Source organism: Cebus imitator, unplaced genomic scaffold (assembly GCF_001604975.1).
Source record: "Cebus imitator isolate Cc_AM_T3 unplaced genomic scaffold, Cebus_imitator-1.0 Scaffold83, whole genome shotgun sequence".
NCBI classification, from domain to species: domain Eukaryota; kingdom Metazoa; phylum Chordata; class Mammalia; order Primates; family Cebidae; genus Cebus; species Cebus imitator.
Window position 1 is genome coordinate 2,682,109 of NW_016107398.1, and position 19,682 is coordinate 2,701,790.

General features: G+C 42.6%; 1 protein-coding gene across 1 annotated transcript in view; it reads left to right on the forward strand.

Moving 5' to 3' along the window:
• The window catches only part of PRKCH (protein kinase C eta), a 245,035-nt gene that overhangs the window by 128,938 nt on the left and 96,415 nt on the right, over positions 1 to 19,682 (forward strand). The window contains exons 3-9 of the mRNA XM_017533941.2: positions 464 to 614; positions 3,148 to 3,182; positions 7,148 to 7,236; positions 8,747 to 8,876; positions 11,160 to 11,287; positions 14,371 to 14,514; positions 14,715 to 14,888. Of these exons, the coding sequence (XP_017389430.1) occupies positions 464 to 614; positions 3,148 to 3,182; positions 7,148 to 7,236; positions 8,747 to 8,876; positions 11,160 to 11,287; positions 14,371 to 14,514; positions 14,715 to 14,888 (851 nt within the window). The remainder of the gene's footprint in view (positions 1 to 463; positions 615 to 3,147; positions 3,183 to 7,147; positions 7,237 to 8,746; positions 8,877 to 11,159; positions 11,288 to 14,370; positions 14,515 to 14,714; positions 14,889 to 19,682) is intronic.

A 19,682-nucleotide genomic window follows, 5' to 3' on the forward strand; every position in this document is an offset into this window, starting at 1 on the left:
AAAAAGCCACGTAGCTGGGTGCTGTGACACACACTTGCAATCCCAGCACTTTGGGAGGCCAAGGCAGGAGGATCACCTGAACCTGGCAGTTGGAGACTAGCCGTGGCATCATAGTGAGACCCCCATGTCTCCAAAATAAACTTTTTTAAAATTAGCTGGGTACGGCGGTGTGTGCCTATAGCCTCAGCACCTCAGGATGCTGAGGTAGGAGCGTCACTTGGGCCTGAGAGTTTGAGGCTGCAGTAAGTTGTGATTGAGCCACTGCACTTTAGCTTTAAATCCTGTCTCAAGAAAAAAAAAATGGAATCCTATTAGGAAACCACAGTGATTCTGGGGGGATGTTTTAGATCTGGAAGGAAAAAATAATAATTTGGGGAGTACTTGGACTATCAAACTTTCTCATCTATTAGGTGCATTAGATTCCTTTCATCTTTTTCTTTTTTTCCTTCCTTTGAATATATAGCTACTCTCCAGAGAGACCGGATCTTCAAACATTTTACCAGGAAGCGCCAAAGGGCAATGCGAAGACGAGTCCACCAGATCAATGGACACAAGTTCATGGCCACGTATCTGAGGCAGCCCACCTACTGCTCTCACTGCAGGGAGTTTATCTGGTAAGGGGTTCCCTGACTTCTCCTCTGAGCTTCTCTCTAATAGGCTTCCTCTGGTTATGTATGACTTCAGCAGAATGTATGATTATTTAAGAATTCTTTTGGGATCTGATTTTTGCCTTTTATTCTAATATGTTGACCCAATAATTTAAATCTCCATTGCCAAAAAAAAAAAAAAAAATAAATAGTTTTTATTTGATTTGTACGAACACTCTGAGCAGAGAATCTAACAGGGCTGGCTCTGTGCGTATACGACCTATGCTGGCACAGATGCTGAACTTAAAATCCTAAAAAAAAAAAAAAACTAAATAGTTTACGGGTCCAAATTTTAGATATTATTTCTTTTTAAAATCATCTTGATAAAGCTGCTAATGAATCATGAACGGGTCAAAAAGCATAAATCAGAGAAAAAAGCTAGTGAATCAATAAATAGACAGTCAGTAAATTGCATAATCAGCCCCTAAGCACCAAAGAATAATCAACACTATTGCTTTAAGAAGGCATGAATCGCATGATGACTCGTGGAAATTAATAGTTGCAAGAAAACTAAACACAAAGTAGTTTTCAGCCTCTTGGTATGTAGCAGAAGATAATAGCCTTCAGTGATCATACACTACAATCTAATCCCAGACAATTAGGAAATAAGATAATTAAACACAGAAATGTAGAGATTTGGGGCTACAGCTTACTAGACATACAACTGAAGCTTAAGTCTCAGTGGCAAATGTAAAATAAATGTAACCAATAGTTATCTTTAGTTAGTGATAAATTAAGCATACTTATTTGGGAAGGGAAGAAAGAAGTATGCCCTCACACACCCATCTCAGGAGAAAACACGGTTTAGTAGCACGAAAGCAGATCTATATTTTTGTTGTCAACATTGATTATTTTGTTTAATGAAGGCAGAAACTCTTGGATCAGAGAAGTTTCTGAGTATTGATCGTTTAATTACTTTGTGTTTTGCTTTCTGTGATACTTTGGATTTTATATCTTCAATAATCAGAACCTAGGGCAAGTTAGTATTTCTGACATTTTTAATCAAGAAACAAGTTTTGAGACCCTAAGCTGTAGATATGAAGCCAGCAAATGTGTCATAACATTTATTGTCTTTAGAAAAAAAAAATCTATTACATTTTTTGGGGGGAAAAAATGAGCAGCCCTAGCATCTTTGAGCCCACGTTTCCTCTTTGCAGCAGGCTCCACTCTGCTTGGCCACAGCCCCACCTCTCTGCGGTTCGCTGGTTTGACCTAAGAGTGCCTGCCTGTTGCAGTGTATTTCATGTCACACCCTTCCACTTCTCTCTTTTATATGACCTGCCAGGCCCCTGTAGGCATTAGTGGTAATGGCCCCTGACCTGAACTAACATTCGTAATGGAAACTTATTTGATCATTTCACTGACTTTTTTTCCACCAAAGAAACATAAACTGCATCCAACCAGCCTTAAACGACCCCCCCCACCCACACAGCCTCATACTCTCTCTCTCACACACACACTTAAAATATTAGGTGCATGTATTACATATATATGATTAAGAGCATGGACTCTGACTTCCAGTCTCATCACCAACTGAGTGTGTGACTTGGTCAACTGTGTAGCCCATCAATATCTCTTCATTTGCAAAATAGACAACAATTTTATTTTACTTGTATAATAAACTTGTATGTAGTACTTAAAGTGCCAGGCCCTATTCTGAGCATTTTATATTACAAGGTTTAATCTTCATTAGAGCCCTATGTAGTAGGCACTGTTATCATTAGTCCCTCTTATGGATGAGGAAACTGTGGCTCAAAGCATCAGTCCATCTGGCTTCAGAGTGTGTGCTCTTACCCATGTTATTTTGAATGCTGCCTCACATGGCTTTTTGTGAGGATTAAAAGAAATAGTATATATCAGCCGTGTGGCCCAGTGCCTGGCACATCCTATGGGCTTAGTTACTGTGGTCTTTGTTAATGAGAATGAGAATATTCCTAATACTACCATCACCCATAGAATATATTCGGGAGAGGCAGAGATGGAAGTGGTGGGCCTGAAGGGCATATTGTGGTGGCACCTCTGCCCACCTGTGGACTCCAGGGGTGATGGGGACACCAGGGACAAGGGCAGGTCCCCTGGGGCAGGCAACTGCAGTAGACTCCTCTGTGCGCTTCCACAGTGTATCTGTGTCTGTTTATTTCAGCATCTGAACATCTTTATGTGAGAGAGAATAAGGCGGGAACTCTTTAGGCCGAGGCTTAATCCCACGTACAGATGAGAATTTATTGCCACTGAGGACTCAGAAGTTGCCGGGGACATAGATGGAACGGGAATTGTCATTACCCACCCATTTGCATCATACGGCGCATTCTAATCCATCACATGGTTTTCGTTGTGTCTCATCGTAACAAACAATGGCTCACGAAGCACATCATCTTTGCATCTGCCCTGAAATTGTGTTTTCATAAAGGAGGAGAGGATAAAATTTGTTTTCCTTAAGGACTATAAGAGGGTTATTGCTGAAATACTTGACTGATGGTAGTTTTCTTCTCTTCAACAGGGGAGTATTTGGAAAGCAGGGTTATCAATGCCAAGGTAAGAAAAGATTTTAAAAACGATGTTTCATCTTGTTCCTATCTTTAAAAATGATTAGACCAAGAGAAAACAGGATAGCTTCCCTTAATGTTGTTATAAATAACTCTCTGTAGGTCAAAAGAAGCCCCCAGGTAGTTACAACTCTTTAGTTTGGTTAGATTTGGCCATATTTTAGACAATGCAGAGGGGATGTTTTCACTTCTAAAGCCAGGATACCTAATAAAGTTTCATTGTTTAAAGTTTTGTCTCTGCAATAATGTTAAGAGTACTAAAAGGTAATGTGATTATCTGAGCTTACTCTTAAATTTTGAAGATAAACTTTTGTTTTTTACAATCCAATGGATAATAGATAGGGGTGCTGTTTTCTCTTTTTTCCCCTGCTCAGGAAATATAAGCTATTATCCAGATTGTTTTTTGAAATTTTCTGATTTCAAAAAAAAGTGAGAAATGTTGAAAGGTAAGCTGTCAGTGATCTTGTAAGTTACTACATTACATTTGTTTTTCACAATCTGAGACAAAACCAATTTACTAGTGTTCTGGCAGACTTGGAATGAAATACAATGGCAGGAATGGAAGAAGAGCCCTCAGTTAGGTAGTTTAACCAGGCCGGTCAGGCTTGCCTGTCATCTGGGCCCTCCTTAACCTTTGGCAAGAGTATCATCACATAGTTTATACACATGGGACCCGTTTCACTCTATGGATGACTGGTAAAACAGTACCACGTATCCTAGAATGGTAGCCTACATGTGGTTAAGAAAATCTTGCCTTCTCTTCTGGAAGAGGTGAGGTAACACATTACTTCCCTTGGATGGACTGAATTAGACATACTCTTGAATCTAACTTTGACTTGATTATGTATAAACAATTCCATTGAACTTTCAAAGTTAGGAAAAAACAAATATATAATCAATATGACAGCAATATTGACCTGCATGCTATTAATCTCAGTCCCAAGCGAGGAGATAGTTCACAAGCCAGAATCAATATCACTTTGTGGCCAGGGCCTGCGAGCAACAGAAGTTTGCACTGAAGTCCATGGTAGCCCACCTTACGCACACCAAGATGAGTTGAGAAGCTCTGGATAGACAAGATGACAGTTTTTAGTTTAAAACATGAGATTTCTGATACATCTCTATTGGTATTTTATTCCTTTTTCTCTTTGGCCTGTAGTGCCTCGATATTTGATGGCCTGATTTTCAGTGTGTCACCTGCTATTTAAAGAGTAGGAAAGACTGTTAGTCAGGAGACATGCAGTCACCGCTTCGTTAATGTCTCCCTAAGGCATATAAAACCAAATGCCTGGTTGGAGAGAGGTATTCCATTCTAACACTGATCAAAAGCAAACTGGCATAGGTATTTCAGACAAAGCAGACTTCAGAACAAAGAAAATTATCAGGAATAAAGAGGGGACAGTAATAAAGGGGTCAGTTTTCCAAGAATACATAACAATTTTCATTTAAGTTTTGTTTTATTTAAAGACCAGTATAGAGGCGGAGGTTGCAGTGAGCCAAGATCCTGCCACTGCACTCCAACCTGGGCAACAGAGTGAGACTTCATCTCAAAAAAAAAAAAAAAAGAAAGAAAAAAAAAAACCAGTGTAATAGTACATAAAAATTTTTAACATGTATGTATGTATGTACCTAACAACAGGCATCAAATACATGAGACAAACTGATAGAACCACGAGGAGAAATAAACAAATACACTTCTGTGGTTGGAGACTTCAATAACTCAGTAATTGATAGATTCAGCAGGCAGAAAATCAGTAGGGATATAGTTGGTCTAAACAGCATTATCACAACTAGGTAAAATTGGCATTTATTGAATACTCTATCCAACAACTGCAGTTTTCACATTCTTCTCAGGCTCACAAGGAACATTTACCAACATAGACCACATTCTGGGCCATAAAACGTACCTTAACGATTTTAAAATAAGAGAAACCCATAAACAGTACTTTCTTAGACCACAATGGAATTAAACTAGAAATCAATAACAGAAAGCTGGAAAACCCCCAAATATTTGAAGGTTGAATATTGCATTCTAAGTAACACGTGGGTCAAAGAAGAAGACTCAAGAGAACATAAAAAATATTTTGAGCCAAGTGAAAATGAAAATGTAACTTATAAAAATGTGTATGATACAGCAAAAGCAGTGCTCAGATGGAAATATATAGCATTGAATGCATACAGTAGGAAAGAAGAAAGATCTAAAATCATGAATGAAATGTCCATCTTAGGAAGCTAGAGAAGGAAAACAAATTTAAGCCTCAAGCAAGGATAAGAAAAGAAATAATACAATCAGAACAGAAATCGGTGAAGTTGAAAATAGGAAAACAATAGAAAATAATCCATGAAATCCAATGCTGATTCTTTGAAAAGATTAATAAAATTGGTAAGCCTTTACCAAGCTAACCAGAAAAAAACCAATATCTCAAAAAATAAAGTCTTTCTGTGTGAAGGATGGTTTTGAGATCACCTCATATGAAAAGACCAGTTCTCTAGGCACTTCGTTTTTTTTCTTTCTTTTCTTTTCTTTTTTTCTTTTCTTTTCTTTTCCTTTCTTTCTACACACACACACACACACACACACACACACACACACACACACACACACCATTCTCTCTCTCTCTCTCTCTGTTTGCTTTGAGACAAACTTTTGCTCTGTTGCCCAGGCTGGAGTGCAGTGGCACAATCTCGGCTCACTGCAGTCTCCGCCTCCCGGACTCAAGCGATTCTTCTGCCTCAGCCTCCCAAGTAGCTGAGATTGCAGGCGCCTGCCACCATGCCCAGCTAATTTTTGTATTTTTGAGTAGAGATGGGGTTTCACCATGTTAGTTAGGCTGGTCTTGAACTCCTGACCTCAAGTGATCCGCCTGCCTTGCCTCCCAAAGTGCTGGGATTACAGGCGTGAGCCACCGCGCTCAGCTCTCTGGGCACTTTCAATTTGGTTCTCCTGAGAATTGAATCTGATGAAAGCTAGATCTGTTTTAAGGTATAATACTATTTGCTGGCATGTCACCTGTCTTTGTGTAGTTAATCCTGAGACCTTCGACATGTCTTGAAGGATCTTAAGATAATGTATATTTTTATCCTGCTTCATTGCATATGTTTATCCTTTGATGACAAGCTCAACTATCTGCACTATGTCACTTATCTAGATGAGAATGAAAAAAATGTTGTTCAGAAAGTTCTAAATATTTCAAAAGTTGATTAAGCCATTCAACAAACATTTATTGAATGCTTCCTCTGCTGAAGGCATCATGCGGAGAATTCTGAGGGCATTACGAGGCTGAGTGGAAGGCTCGAAATGAAGGGCAGGCTAAGGGTTGTGGGAGATGAGAGGAAGGCAAGTAGTTTCAATCTAGAAGGGCGGGTAGGGGTAGAGCATTTTTATGGAAGAGACATTTTTTGAGTTACATCTTGTCCTAAACTTAAGATTTAATTAGTTGAGAGGCAAAAAGGATATCCCAGGGAGAGGAAAGGGCATCAGTAGTTTGTTGGTGGGGGGCGGTACAGATGTGCTCCAGGAAGAGCAACCCATGTAGTTTTTACTGGAACAAGTAGATCCCATAGAAGAAAGGTGACAGGTAGCTTGAGGCAGCCTCTGGAGGGCCTGGAACCTGGGTGGAAATTTTGAACTCTGTTGATTGGCAGTGAATTACCATGGAAGGTTTTTGATTATGGGGGCAGGACTAGAGAGTCCTCTGGTGGTGGGTGCAGGATGGAATAAAGTCAGGAACGAAGAAATAAGCCCAGGACTTGATAATGGATAGTTGGAGCCTGAGCAAAGGTCTGTGTTAGGATGGTGGCAAAGGCAATAGAAAGGATGGGCGCACCGGCTGCTGTCATGTGGGCCAGACAGGTCCCGTCGTGCTGGCATGGCACAGCCCTGGTTGACTCTGCTGTAACTGGCTGGGCTGCGACCTTCTGATAAATGTATAATTGCTGGATTTAATTTCCTAGTGTGCACCTGTGTCGTCCATAAACGCTGCCATCATCTAATTGTTACAGCCTGTACTTGCCAAAACAATATTAACAAAGTGGATTCAAAGGTAAGAGGATATCAGTTTGCTGATTAAGTGTGTGTGAGTATTGTTTGTGCTGTGTGCTGCTCCATCCCTCCCTCCCTCCCTCCTTTCCTTCCCTTTTTCCTTCCCCCTGCCCCCCAGCCTCTGCTTTCCTCCCTCTGCCACTTCCCTTCCACACTCTTTGAAGCCAAGGGTGGTATTAGAAGATAAACTTTTTTTTTTTATATATAGCATTTGTATTTCAGTACTTACGTGGCATCTTCCGTCCTTGTGAGGACTCCATTAGTGGTTGTCTGGGTGTAAGCTATATGGATTGGTTCTACTCATTTGGAGAGGCTTTTGGCGGAGTAAAAGGAGCCCTGAACTTGGCATCTGACAGCTTGGATTTCAATGCTGAATACAGCTTCTGTTAGCCATCTTCTCTGTAAGCCAAGGCAAGGCCCACAAACTCTCTTTGCCTCAGTCTTAAAACAGGATCAGTGCTTCCTCAGTTTTAATAAGTTAAACAAGATAGAATTGATGTGACACATATGTTAATAACTGTAAATTATGCTTCCTAAGTAAAAAGATTGCTGGCTTTCTCCAGCCTCTTAAGAAATTTCAGGGAAAGTGTGTGTGTGTGTGTGTGTGTGTGTGTGTGTGTGTGTGTGTGTGTAAAAGCCTCAACATCATTCTTGCCACTCATATTGCATTCATCTTCAATAGGCATACATTTTAAAGGAGGTGAAAGCAGATGTAGTGTTGCTGACACTTAGCAGTAGATTTACAGATGCATTGAGAGAATGACTCTGGAACACAGTGGTTCTTTATAGTACACCTATAGGATTGCTTAAGACGTATAAACCATAGCTTTTCCAAGAAAGAGGCCAGAAAACTTTCAAGAGGAGTAATGATTGCCCTACTCCTTTTCATGCATGGATCTGTTGTTATAGCATCAAACTGTGGTGTGGACTGCAGAGCACATGCCTAGTAGAATTATTTGCTGGAAACTGAGATTTAACTCAGATTGTCAGATTGCAAATGCCAGGCAAAGAAAGACTGGAAGGGCTGAATAAGTAGTCACTTTCACGTCACTTTGGAATAAACTTCTGTGATTCCGTGGCCTCTGAGTCTCTTATTTTTTCTCCTGTGACACAATGCCTAAAAGAACTTATAGTGATAGCAAGTATATATAGTTTGTAAAAGACCCATTTAATCCTGAAGTTTAAAGGTTCTGGGACATAGATGGGGGTGTTAGGGGATTGGCAAGGAGAGAAATATGGGCTGAATATGAAAGACGAAGTGAAAATCTTAGTTTCTATTTCTCAAAATGGCTAATGATCCAATGTGTCTCTCATGTTTCTGTCTTGTCCTGTTCATTAGAAAATGTGCTCAGTCTGGTTAGTAAGACCTGAGTACTGAACCGGGGCTGAGCACGGTAAAATAATACACCTAGCGTAGTAACACTTTGCATTTGATGGGCTCCTATTACAGTTTTTACAAAAGACGTTGGTATGAAATTTTAGCTCTTGTCCCTTTGTTTCCTTTTTTATAGATTGCAGAACAGAGGTTCGGGATCAACATCCCACACAAGTTCAGCATCCACAACTACAAAGTGCCAACGTTCTGCGATCACTGTGGCTCATTGCTCTGGGGAATAATGCGACAAGGACTTCAGTGTAAAAGTGAGACGCGGAGGTGCTGGGTACCCGCCTCTTCATGGGAACACTGCACCGCAAGCTTTCAGAATTCTGTGGGCTTAGAATCTGTCCTAGAACTGATGGTTTTAGATATGTTGTAAATGAACATCTTAGTCATTTTAAACTTACATGTTGCTTATCAGGCATGTAAAGAGAACTACATCTGATGCCCACATTTTCTAACCATAGGACATTAAATATTACATTCTGTGATCCAGCTCGCTAGCTGTCAAGTAGAGGCTAGATGCTGTACTTTAATAGGTGTTTGGAAGAGAAAAAGATGGGATCTTGGTCAGAAATAGAAGATGGTTGAGTCAGGTGAGACACTAAAAAGAAAAAATAAATAAAAATTTAAAAGAAATGGAAGATAGGAGGAGGTGAGATGGCCAAATGAGAAGGTTGAATTAAGAATTAAGAACTGGCAGAATAGCTCTGATGACCTCATCAGAAATAAGCAGGAATTCAGCATAGAAAAAGCTGCCCTGGGTCTTCTGAAGGAAGCCTCTGATAGAGATTGGAGACATGGGTAGAATGAAGGAAGCCAAAGCCTTGGTTGTGAGCTTGCATCTCACCAGCTGTGCCCAGTGGAGAGAGTTTGGAGCTGTGGACCTAGCAAAGGCTCAGAGGGGGTGAGAGCTGATCCCTGACCTGTTAGGAGTTAGGGAGCTGTTGGCCTTGAGCCATCTTGCATGGAAATATAATGATCTGACTGCCGTGGTGTTCACCTGAAGCCTTAGCAGACACACCCTGAGCCACAAGTTGAGGAGAGCAGTGGGGAGGTAGAATTGGCATGAGTGCTAACAGACAACTTCCATCGACTGCTTGCACTTATGAAGCCTGCTTCTGTCAATAAAAAGGGGCCAGTCACTTGTCTTTAAGAAGGGCACATTCTTCTATCTCTGTAGAACACCATTTAATATTTTTTTCTCATAAAACCAAAACAGTAGCCAGATTATGGATGACTTGTAGGGCATTGGTCCAGGTGCAGCTTGATCTTAGCTTGACGGTCTCACCTGTGTGTGGGTTCCTAGTGGGAAGTTCCCTTCTGCTTTGCTTGGTTGCTGCTGATGTGCAGAGCCATACATGGGGCCCGTCTGCATTATCCTTGTCCCTGGTGGCCTGTCTGCATTATCCTTGTCCCTGGTGGCCTGAGGGTAGCACACCTGCAGCGATCCAGCTCCTGTGATTTTTGCTTTTATGGTCACATGATGGTTTTGAAAGGCTTCTGTAGGCTCATGTGTCTTACACCTGTCTTCCTGAGAGACGTGGGTTTCCCATGAAGCTAATGAAGCATAAGTCTCAGGGCTCCTCTCTCTCAAGGGCATCTTCCAAGGCTCTCTACTTGATTTGGTGTTCTTTTTCTTAAAGAGGGTCTCCTAAACTACGTAAATTCAGGCCCCACAAAACCTGGATCTGTGTGTGCTTCCAAGATGGACTGACTCCATAAAACAGGAATGTGTTGCTTGTAGCTTCAGTTTCCCCTCCTATCAGCAAGGCCTATGTCAAAAAACTGTCTCAGAATTTGCTCTAGCTGACAACACCTCAGATCCTTCATCGTCCCAAGGCAGCTTCCTGTGCCCCAGAGCTCAGGCGCTTTGCTCGCCTCTTCAACTGCCATTCGTACTCTGACCTTCAAAAGTTTTAAGAGCTGCTTTTCCCCCTATGAAGCAGTTAGAACCACAGGCTGCAAGTGCTGAGAACCACAGCCTCCCCAGATACCCATCTCTGTGCTGTGAGGGCTGCCCAACCACAACAGTACTCAGAAAGAAAGCTGCATAGAGAGGTTTTTCTTGTAGAAACACCATTTTCATCCTGTTTGAACAGTAATCTACATGTGGCATTTAGACTGCTACCTTTTATTTCACTATTGAGAGACAGAAAGAAAATAATACAGTTCACATGATTCTTTGTTATTTAATTGCCTGTGAATTGCCATTATGATAAATGTTTTAATCTTTATATTAGATCACACTAAGTCAGCAAAGCCTGTTTCATGTGATTAAGATGAATGGGTTTCATCAAATCATGGTGAAAAAAAATGTATTTGAAATCTGTTCTTTAGTATGCGGGCTGCTTCTGCAGAAAATGGAAATAGATAAAACATTAGGAACAGTTATTGGCGTGAGCTTAATTTTATGAGAAAATGATATTGCTCGGCTGGTAGAAGTCCTCTGTCATAATCTTTCAGGCTATTAAAGTTCTCTATTGCAGCTCGTGCTGACCTGGTTCCTTTCTGAATATGGATTTCTGTTTTCCTCTTCCCTCTAGTATGTAAAATGAATGTACACATTCGATGTCAAGCAAACGTGGCCCCTAACTGTGGGGTAAATGCTGTGGAGCTTGCCAAGACCCTGGCGGGGATGGGCCTTCAACCCGGAAATATTTCTCCAACCTCGGTAAGACTTGGCTTTTTTTCCATGTATCGTAATTTAGAAGTTGTTCAGATATGGTGAGCCCAAATGACAGCATGTGGCCTCATCAAAGTTCCTAATCTCAGCAAATACAATAAACAGATTTATTGCCTTTTGCTGTCACCCAGGCTGGAGTGCAGTGGCACAATTATGGTTCAAGGCTCAAGGGATCCTCCAACCTCAGCCTCCCGAGTAGCTGGGACTGCAGGTGTGCACCACTATGTCAGGCTAATTTTTTATGTTTTATTTATTTTTGTAGAGATGGAGTCTCGCTTTATTGTGCAGGTTGGTGTCAAAACTCCTGGGCTTGAGTGATCCTCCCACTTTGGCTTCCCAAAGTGTTGGGATTACACAGGTGTGAGCCACTGTGCCTGGCTGAAATCACATTTTTCATAGCAATTTGTTTTACAAATAAGATTCTATGTACAGTTGTATGACTAGAAATAATGAGCATGGGAAACAAATAATAAACAGAAAGCAGAAGGACATTTCTTTCTTTTCTTTTTTCTTTTCTCTATTTATTTTTTGAGACAGAGTCTCACTCTGTTACCCAGGCTGGAGCGCAGTGGTGTGATCTTGGCTCACTGCAACCTTCACCTTCCAGGTTCAAGCAATTTTCCTGCCTCAGCCTCCCAAGTAGCTGGGATTATAGGCACCCACCACCACGCCCAGCTAACTTTTGTATTTTTAGTAGAAATAGGGTTTCTCTATGTTGGCCAGGCTGGTCTTGAACATCTGATCTCATGTGATCTGCCCACCTCAGCCTCCCAAAGTGCTGGTATTACAGGTGTTAGCTGCCACGCCTGGCCTTTCTTTTCTTTTTAAAAGTCAGGTTTCTGTCAGTGTGGTCTGATGAAAGCCTAAAACCCAGGGTCCTGGGTTATGCTCTTGGCTGGGGACCAGGCAGGACAGGTTACCAGTAACTGTGGGCCTCAGCTTCCTCACCTCTAAAGGGGTTCAACTCAAAGATCTCTGAGGCTCTGCACAGCCCTGGAATCCAGCAGTTCTGCAGTTTTTGTTTATGATTGTGAATTTATCTTTTACATTTAGCAGCAGACAGGAGTCCCTCCCTCTGCACTCAGGAGTGGGTGGAGTTGTGTCAGTTGCAGTGGACGTGTTTTTGTCAGTGCTCTCGCTGAATGACCTCCACCTGCTGTCATCCAGTAGCGCCTTGGCTGCTTCCCAAGCCCATGCGTTACTGCTGCCTTCCTGGTCAGCGTCTGCAGAGCAGGGAAATAGCCGTGGCCATGGGTGTAAGATCTGAATGGTGTAGCTTGGTGCTCAGTTCAGGAAAATGATCAACTTAACTAATCTGTAGGTACTGAGGGAGGGAAATACAATCACTGTGAGGTTCTTGGTATCCTGAAAATATCAGCACTAGCCACCTCATTTCCTTTTTACTGAAAGACTCCTGCCTGGTAGATCAGGGACCTTCATTGACAATGTGTTTTTTGGTTTCAGGAAAGCACTGGGAAAGTCTATCCGGTCAGTCTGTCTTGTGGGTGGGCAGGCAGGAAGCCAGTATTGTGAGGGGATTGCTAATGCAGGGAGCAGTTGTTCCTGAAGAGCAGAGATGAAAGATGTTAGCCTGAACCAGGGCTTCTAAGATAAGGCCATGCAGCGTGATCTTTAGGAATGGACGGTGCACTTGTCATTTGAATCAAGTATCCTTAATACCATGATATCCAGCACCTGGCTGGATGTTAGGCTTTTGCTCTGTTGTCTAGTGGTAGCTTATCTTATAAATATCTCAAGGTGGGACAGCTGCAAAAGTCACCTTGCCTTTAGATACGAACATCCTCACGTACTCAGTGGGATGGGGCTGGAAGGCCAACTGAGGCAGCCACACTTACTTTCCATTCATTGTGTTGAAACTGGAACTGCCATCATGCTGGTGGGAGTGTAGATTGGTCAGTCTTTGTAGAGGGCAAGTTGGCTGTGTATCAGAAGTCTTCAAAATTAGCACTTTGGCACAAGGAATTCCATTTGCAGGAAGTTATGTTAAGAAAATGGATGATGATAATGGTAACACAGCTTAAGTTTATTGAATATGCCAGGCACCAGTCTAAGTGCTTTATATGCATTTGTTCATTTAGGCCTCCTAATGACTCAGGTGGCAGATGCTTTAACCTTCTCTTTGTTAGAAGAGGAAACTGAGGCAGGGAGAGGCTGGGTGGGTAACTTGCTCAGGGTCCCAGGTTAGGTTGCAGAGCTGTTATTTGAATCCAGGCAGCTTGCTTGAGAGCTAGACTCTGAATTACTCTGTTTTGAAGATTTGTGTGAAGTGTATTCACTATGGTGTTATTCATTATGGCGAAAAATGGGAGATGCCCATATTGCTAATGGCAGGGGAATATTGAAGAACCATTAGAACTCATGTTCTTGAAAGATATGCCCATGACAGATTTGTAAATACAAATGTGTGTTATGAAACAATAACTTGATTACATTTTAAAAAATTAACCAAGTATAAACACGTGTGTATGTGTTATTTATGCATAGATATAGATCTCTTTGGCAGGAGACTGGTGAGATTTTAGGTATTTAAAATTTTATCCTTCATGATTTCGATCATGGTTCTAATATTCACACTGGACTTTTATTTCTCCTATATAATTTAAAATATTTGTTAAAAAAACGTTGCTTTGTATCCTGATGCTGAATGATGCTTGAATCTCTGAGCAGACACGAAAACTGCTCTCTGTAAAAGTGGACACTAGGTGGCGCTCGTGGAGTCGGACCTTCCTGTGGAAAGCCACCGCAGAAGACATCTGAGGGACCACACAAGGCATTGGTGTTTACATGTACTTCCACTTGAGCGCGAACTGTAACTCCGTAGCTTAGATGCATTTTTAATTGACCTTTTACATAAAGCAGTAAGCACTGATACAGAAGCTGATACTGAGGGAGTTTCGAGTGGCAGAGCCAAGCATCTGTCAAGCTCAATTGATCCTTCTCCCACATTATACTGGGGATGAGACTGCTCCCAGCCAGTGGGGTCTTCGTCATGCATGGGTGCTCCATGCTCCTGCTTAGGTCTCTGACTTAATGTGTTTTTACTCTTTCAGAAACTCGTTTCCAGATCAACCCTAAGACGACAGGGAAAGGAGAGCAGCAAAGAAGGAAATGGGATTGGGGTTAATTCTTCCAACCGACTTGGTATCGACAGCTTTGAGTTCATCCGAGTGCTGGGGAAGGGGAGTTTTGGGAAGGTGAGTCTTGGCTTTAACTATTTGGGTTGAAGTAAGTGTGCTCTGTGTATGGGTTGGGGGGGTGTGTGTGTGTTTGTGTGTGTGTGTGTGTGTACATGCTTACATTTTGCACACGCCATTCTCTTTCTTCCCCTTGTGTGCACACATCCTGAGACCCCCAAGAGGATTCACTCATGCTCCCTCCTTGTGCTTCACCATAGGTGATGCTTGCAAGAATAAAAGAAACAGGAGACCTCTATGCTGTGAAGGTGCTGAAGAAGGACGTGATTCTGCAGGATGATGACGTGGAATGTACAATGACCGAGAAAAGAATCCTGTCTCTGGCCCGCAATCATCCCTTCCTCACTCAGTTGTTCTGCTGCTTTCAGACCCCTGTAAGTATGCATTGCATTCACTGTGCCAACAGCCTCTTTTCTTAAAGAGCTGAGACAATAAGATACTGGAGATTTTATAAAGTTGAGTATCAGAAATTTTGGAGGATGGGCTCCTAAGGCAGGGCCATACAGAGGTATTGGTGACTTCTGACAACCTCTGGAGGAAAAATGGAAGCTAGTGAATTCACCTTTTCCTTTGTGCTGTCCTGGGGAAGGAGGACCGAGAGGGTTATGTGTCCCAGGATTGAAAAGTCATCAAACATAAATCTTCTCTAGGTGAAGTGAAGGTGAGTGAAGGTTACAGAAGCCTAAGAACAGAGACAATGCCATGGGCAGATTATCTTGATGAATTTGCCTCTGACTTTGCTTCGAAATGCTGGGCTGGTTCTGACCTGGGCACAGGAGTTTAGAAGAGGGGTCTGAGAGGACCCAGAGAGGTGCCTTGACTTGGAACATCCCAGGGCATTGCTCCTGGCCTTAATAATGACCCTTTGCCTGATACCATGGACTGGTCTTAGGATTCAAATCTGTCTGCCCTATAATGGTGTGGCATTTAGGATTGTTTCTGGCTGTAGTTAATGGAACACTTGACCAGCAGTGGTTTAAACAATGAATGGAAAGGATGGGTTTAGTTCATGAGTACAAACTTTTTTCTTGTTATTTCCCATAATGAGAAGTCCGGCGGTAACAGTGCTATGGTTGGATTTGCTGCTTAGTGACACTGGCCATGTCTTTCCAGGGTGTTTGCTGCAGCCCTAGATGCCACACCTTGGCATGATGGGCTTTAAAGCAGAAAGCACAAGGGCAGGGGACAAAGGCCTGCATGGCCAGCCTCCTTTTCTCAGGGAGGGAAGATCTTTCCTAGACTTGGGTCAACTGCCCTGTGTATCTGTTCTCACATTGCTACAAAGAACTACCTGAGACTGGGTAATTTATGAAGAAAAAAGGTTCAATTGACTCTCAGCTCCACAGGCAATACAGGAGGCATGGCTGGGGTGCCCTCAGGAAACTTCCAATCATAGCAGAAGGGTGAAGGAGAAGCAAGCAGGGCTTCACATGGCAGCAGGAGAGAGCGCAAAGGGGGAAGTGCTGCACGCTTTCAAACAACCAGATCTCTGAGGCTTCACTATCATGAGATGATCCAGCCACCTCCCCCAACATTAGAGATTACAATTCAACATGAGATTTGGGTGGGGACACAGAGCCAAACCATATCGTACCCTTAGCAAGCGAGGCTGGGAGAGCAGCTATCAGGCCACGATAAGCTGGCAGAGCACAACTGGCTCACACCAACCTTGATTCAGCCGCTGGAGCAGGGCATTCTGCTTCTATTTAGAATCAGGCTCAAAATTGGGCTTCTGGAGTCAATGAAGAGGGAAAATGGCCCTGGAGAAGTGAGTTAGAATTAGGCAGAGAATGAAGGTGAGTGTGTCATACAGGGTCAACAGCACACCATGGGTCTGGTGGTGAGACGGAGCATCAGGTGTGAAGCAGGCTCAGCACATGCAGCATGTCGAGGTTGAGGAGGGGCCTGGTGAGAACTGAGACAGCCGAGGCAGGCCAGGGCGAGGCCATGGAGAGCCTGGCAGGCTGCATTAAGGGATTTGGGTTTAGTCCTGAGAGCAATGCAAAGTCATGGAAGAAGCTGAAGCAGAAGAATGGCATATCAGATTGTATATTTTAATTATGATAATCTAATTTCTTACAATAGGGAATATAAGCATCTTCCGAATATTCATATCCTTTCTCCGTAAGAAACAATTACTGCTCATTTTATTTCTAACCTTTGGATTTTCTGCACATAAAAGCATATATGTACAGCACACACAGGCATACATATTTATCTTAAAAACACAAATAATAGTATACTTTGCCCATGATTCTATATTTTTAAAATTTAATTAATCTATTTTTTGACACAGAGTCTCGTTCTGTCACCCAGGCTGGAGTGTAGTGGCGGTTATGGCTCACTGCAGCCTCAACCTTTCAGGCTAAAGCTATCCTCCTGCCTCAGCCCCGTCAGAAGCTGGGACTTACAGGCACATGTCACCACACCTGGCTAATTTTTTATATTTTTTGTAGAGATAGGGTTTTGCCATATTTCCCAGGCTGGTCTCCAACTCCTGGGCTCAAGCAATCCACCTACCTCAGTCTCTCAAAGTTCTGGGATTACAGGCATGAGCCACTGTACCTGGCCACTTTATTTTTTTTTAAGACATAATATTAATAGTGTTCCAATTAATATTGGAAATTGTTTTGTATGTCTGTATACCATGCTACCTCATTTTTAATGGCTGTATAGTACTCCATTTTAGAGCATGACATAAGTAAACTTGTCCTCCTCTGTTGCTATCTATTTATTGTATTCCTAGTCTTTTATTTCAGTCATTGTTGCAGTGAGTCCCCTTGTACTTTTGTCTTTGTGTGCTTTGCTGGTATTTCTGTATGACATATTATGAATAATAGTATCGCTTGGTGAAAGGATGTATGCATTTCACATTTTGATTGAGTCCAACTGCCCCTCTTCCCCATTGTGGTTATAGATAGCGAACATTTTATCGCCCATGTACCACACATTGTTCTAAGTGCTTTATGTCTCTTATCTCATTTAATCCTTACAGTAACCCTATGAAATAGTTGTTATTATTCCCCATTTCACACATGAGAAAACTTAGGTACAAAGAAGCTTAGTTCCTAAGTGGCAGAGAGGGTTTGAAGCCAGGCTGTCTGAAAGCAGAGTCCAGGCAGGCTCTTCCCTCCTTGCTCAGCTGCATCTCTAAATTCACATTCCCAAAGCTTGAGTGAGAAGGCCCGTTTCCCCCACCTTCCCATCAAGGGATGGTAGCTGTCATTTTGATCACCTGAGAGATTAGAAAAATGGTATATTTGAAGTTTCAACTTGCATTCCTCTAACTGTGAGTGAAGCTAGGCGTTTTCATATGTTTAAGGGTCACTTGTATTCAAATCTTTGTTGGGAAGGACACATGTGCAGCCTGGAGAATGGGTGGAGCGGAGATGTCTGGGAGCTGGGGGCCAGGAGGACGCACCGAAGGGGATACACCCCGTGGACACCCACGCCACCCCAGTGTTATCAGGAGAAAGAAAAGGGGGGCAGCTAATGGCTTTATGGGCCTTGGCTCCCCTACACTCCTCCCCCTTCCCCTCTGCTCCTCATCAGTCCTCAATGGCTCCTGATGGCCCTGGAGCCCATCCTTCCCCTGCCCCCATCCTCTGCTTACCCTCTGCTGGGTTGGTCCTTGGCTCCTGGGGAGCTCCAGTTCTGCCTGCCCCACACTGCTCCCTGGAGTAGTCTGGAAATGACTTCCTTTGCTGGGCACTTTGCCAATGTAAAGCCCTTCCCCTGCCCCCACCCCCTTTTTGGGCTGTTTTCTTGGAATAGAGGAGTGGAGTTACAGCTCCAGGCTTGAGAGGGATAGCTGGTCGCTGACACTGGTTGCCCCAGGGGGTCCAGCTTCCTGAACACCACCATGAACACCACAAGTCAAGCCACAGAGCCAGGTGACTGCTTAGATCTCCTTCCTACGGCCTGAGCCAAAGATCACATGGTTTCCTGTGACATTAGGTTAGATTATCTTCACCAGGTGGTGTGACCTTTGAGTTAAGCAGTCAACTGGTATTTAGTGAGCTTAGCCTGGTCTTCAGCAGCAGTGGTTCCAACTTAGTACTGCTGAAGCAAATAAAGAAATATTACATACTTTACCCTAGAGGAATTTGATCTGTAAAAGGAAATTCTGGTGATTCTATATAAGCAAAGATTTCAACAATTACATCATGTGGTAGAGTAAAATAAGAAATTAACCTGGAATAGATTGGGAACCCAAGCAATATGGCATATGCAATCATAATGTTCCAGGAAAATATATAAATTATACAATATACCAAAATTTTAGAGGCCACATGGGATTCCCAGTGTTTAGCGGCTGAAGCCTTTATTAGCATCGAAGTCTTTTTCTAGTGGAAGTTTTATGTTTGACCACAAGGTGGCAGTCATTACCGCAAAGTTATTTTTATTTCTCCACCAGAGAAACCAAACACATGGAACTGCCATTGAGGTTTAAGATGTGTAGTATTGTAGTAGGTGTCTCCAAAGCAAAGGATAAAGGTAGTGTTCCCCTGCTTGAGGCTAAATGATAAAGAAGTAGTGGGAACCCACTTAAAAGGAGCACGTGAGGCTGGGCGCGGCCAGCACTTTGGGAGGCCACAGTGTGCTGATCACTTGAGCCTAGGAGTTCGAGACCAGCATGGCCAACATGGTGAAACCCCATCTACTAAATATACAAAAATTAGCATAGTATGGTGGTGCATGCCTGCAATTCCACCTACTCCAGAGGCTGAGACAGGAGGATCACTGGAATCCTGGAGGCAGAGGTTGCAGTGAGCTGAGATCATGCCACTGCACTCCAGCCTAGGCGACAGAGCAAGACTTTGTCTCAAAAAAGAAGAAGAAAATAATAAGCAGCAAGTGAGTTTTTCTCATGCTGAGATAGAGGTATAGACGTTTAATTTTGCTTTTGTCTATGCCTTCTTTGAGGTTTGCAAGGTATCAGACTCCACAATACACATAGCATTTGCTCACTGTGCATTCATCTGTCAGAAGTCCTCAGTGACAATCCTCGTTTACTTACATAGTTAAAACTATGAACCCCCATTTATTTACATGGTTAAAACTATGAAGAACAGAAAATGTTACTTGCTATGAGAAATTGCAGCAGACAGGTGATTACTTTTTAGCTGCCCAGTGTTGTAGGCCCTGGCTTCTCAAGTAAGATGCTA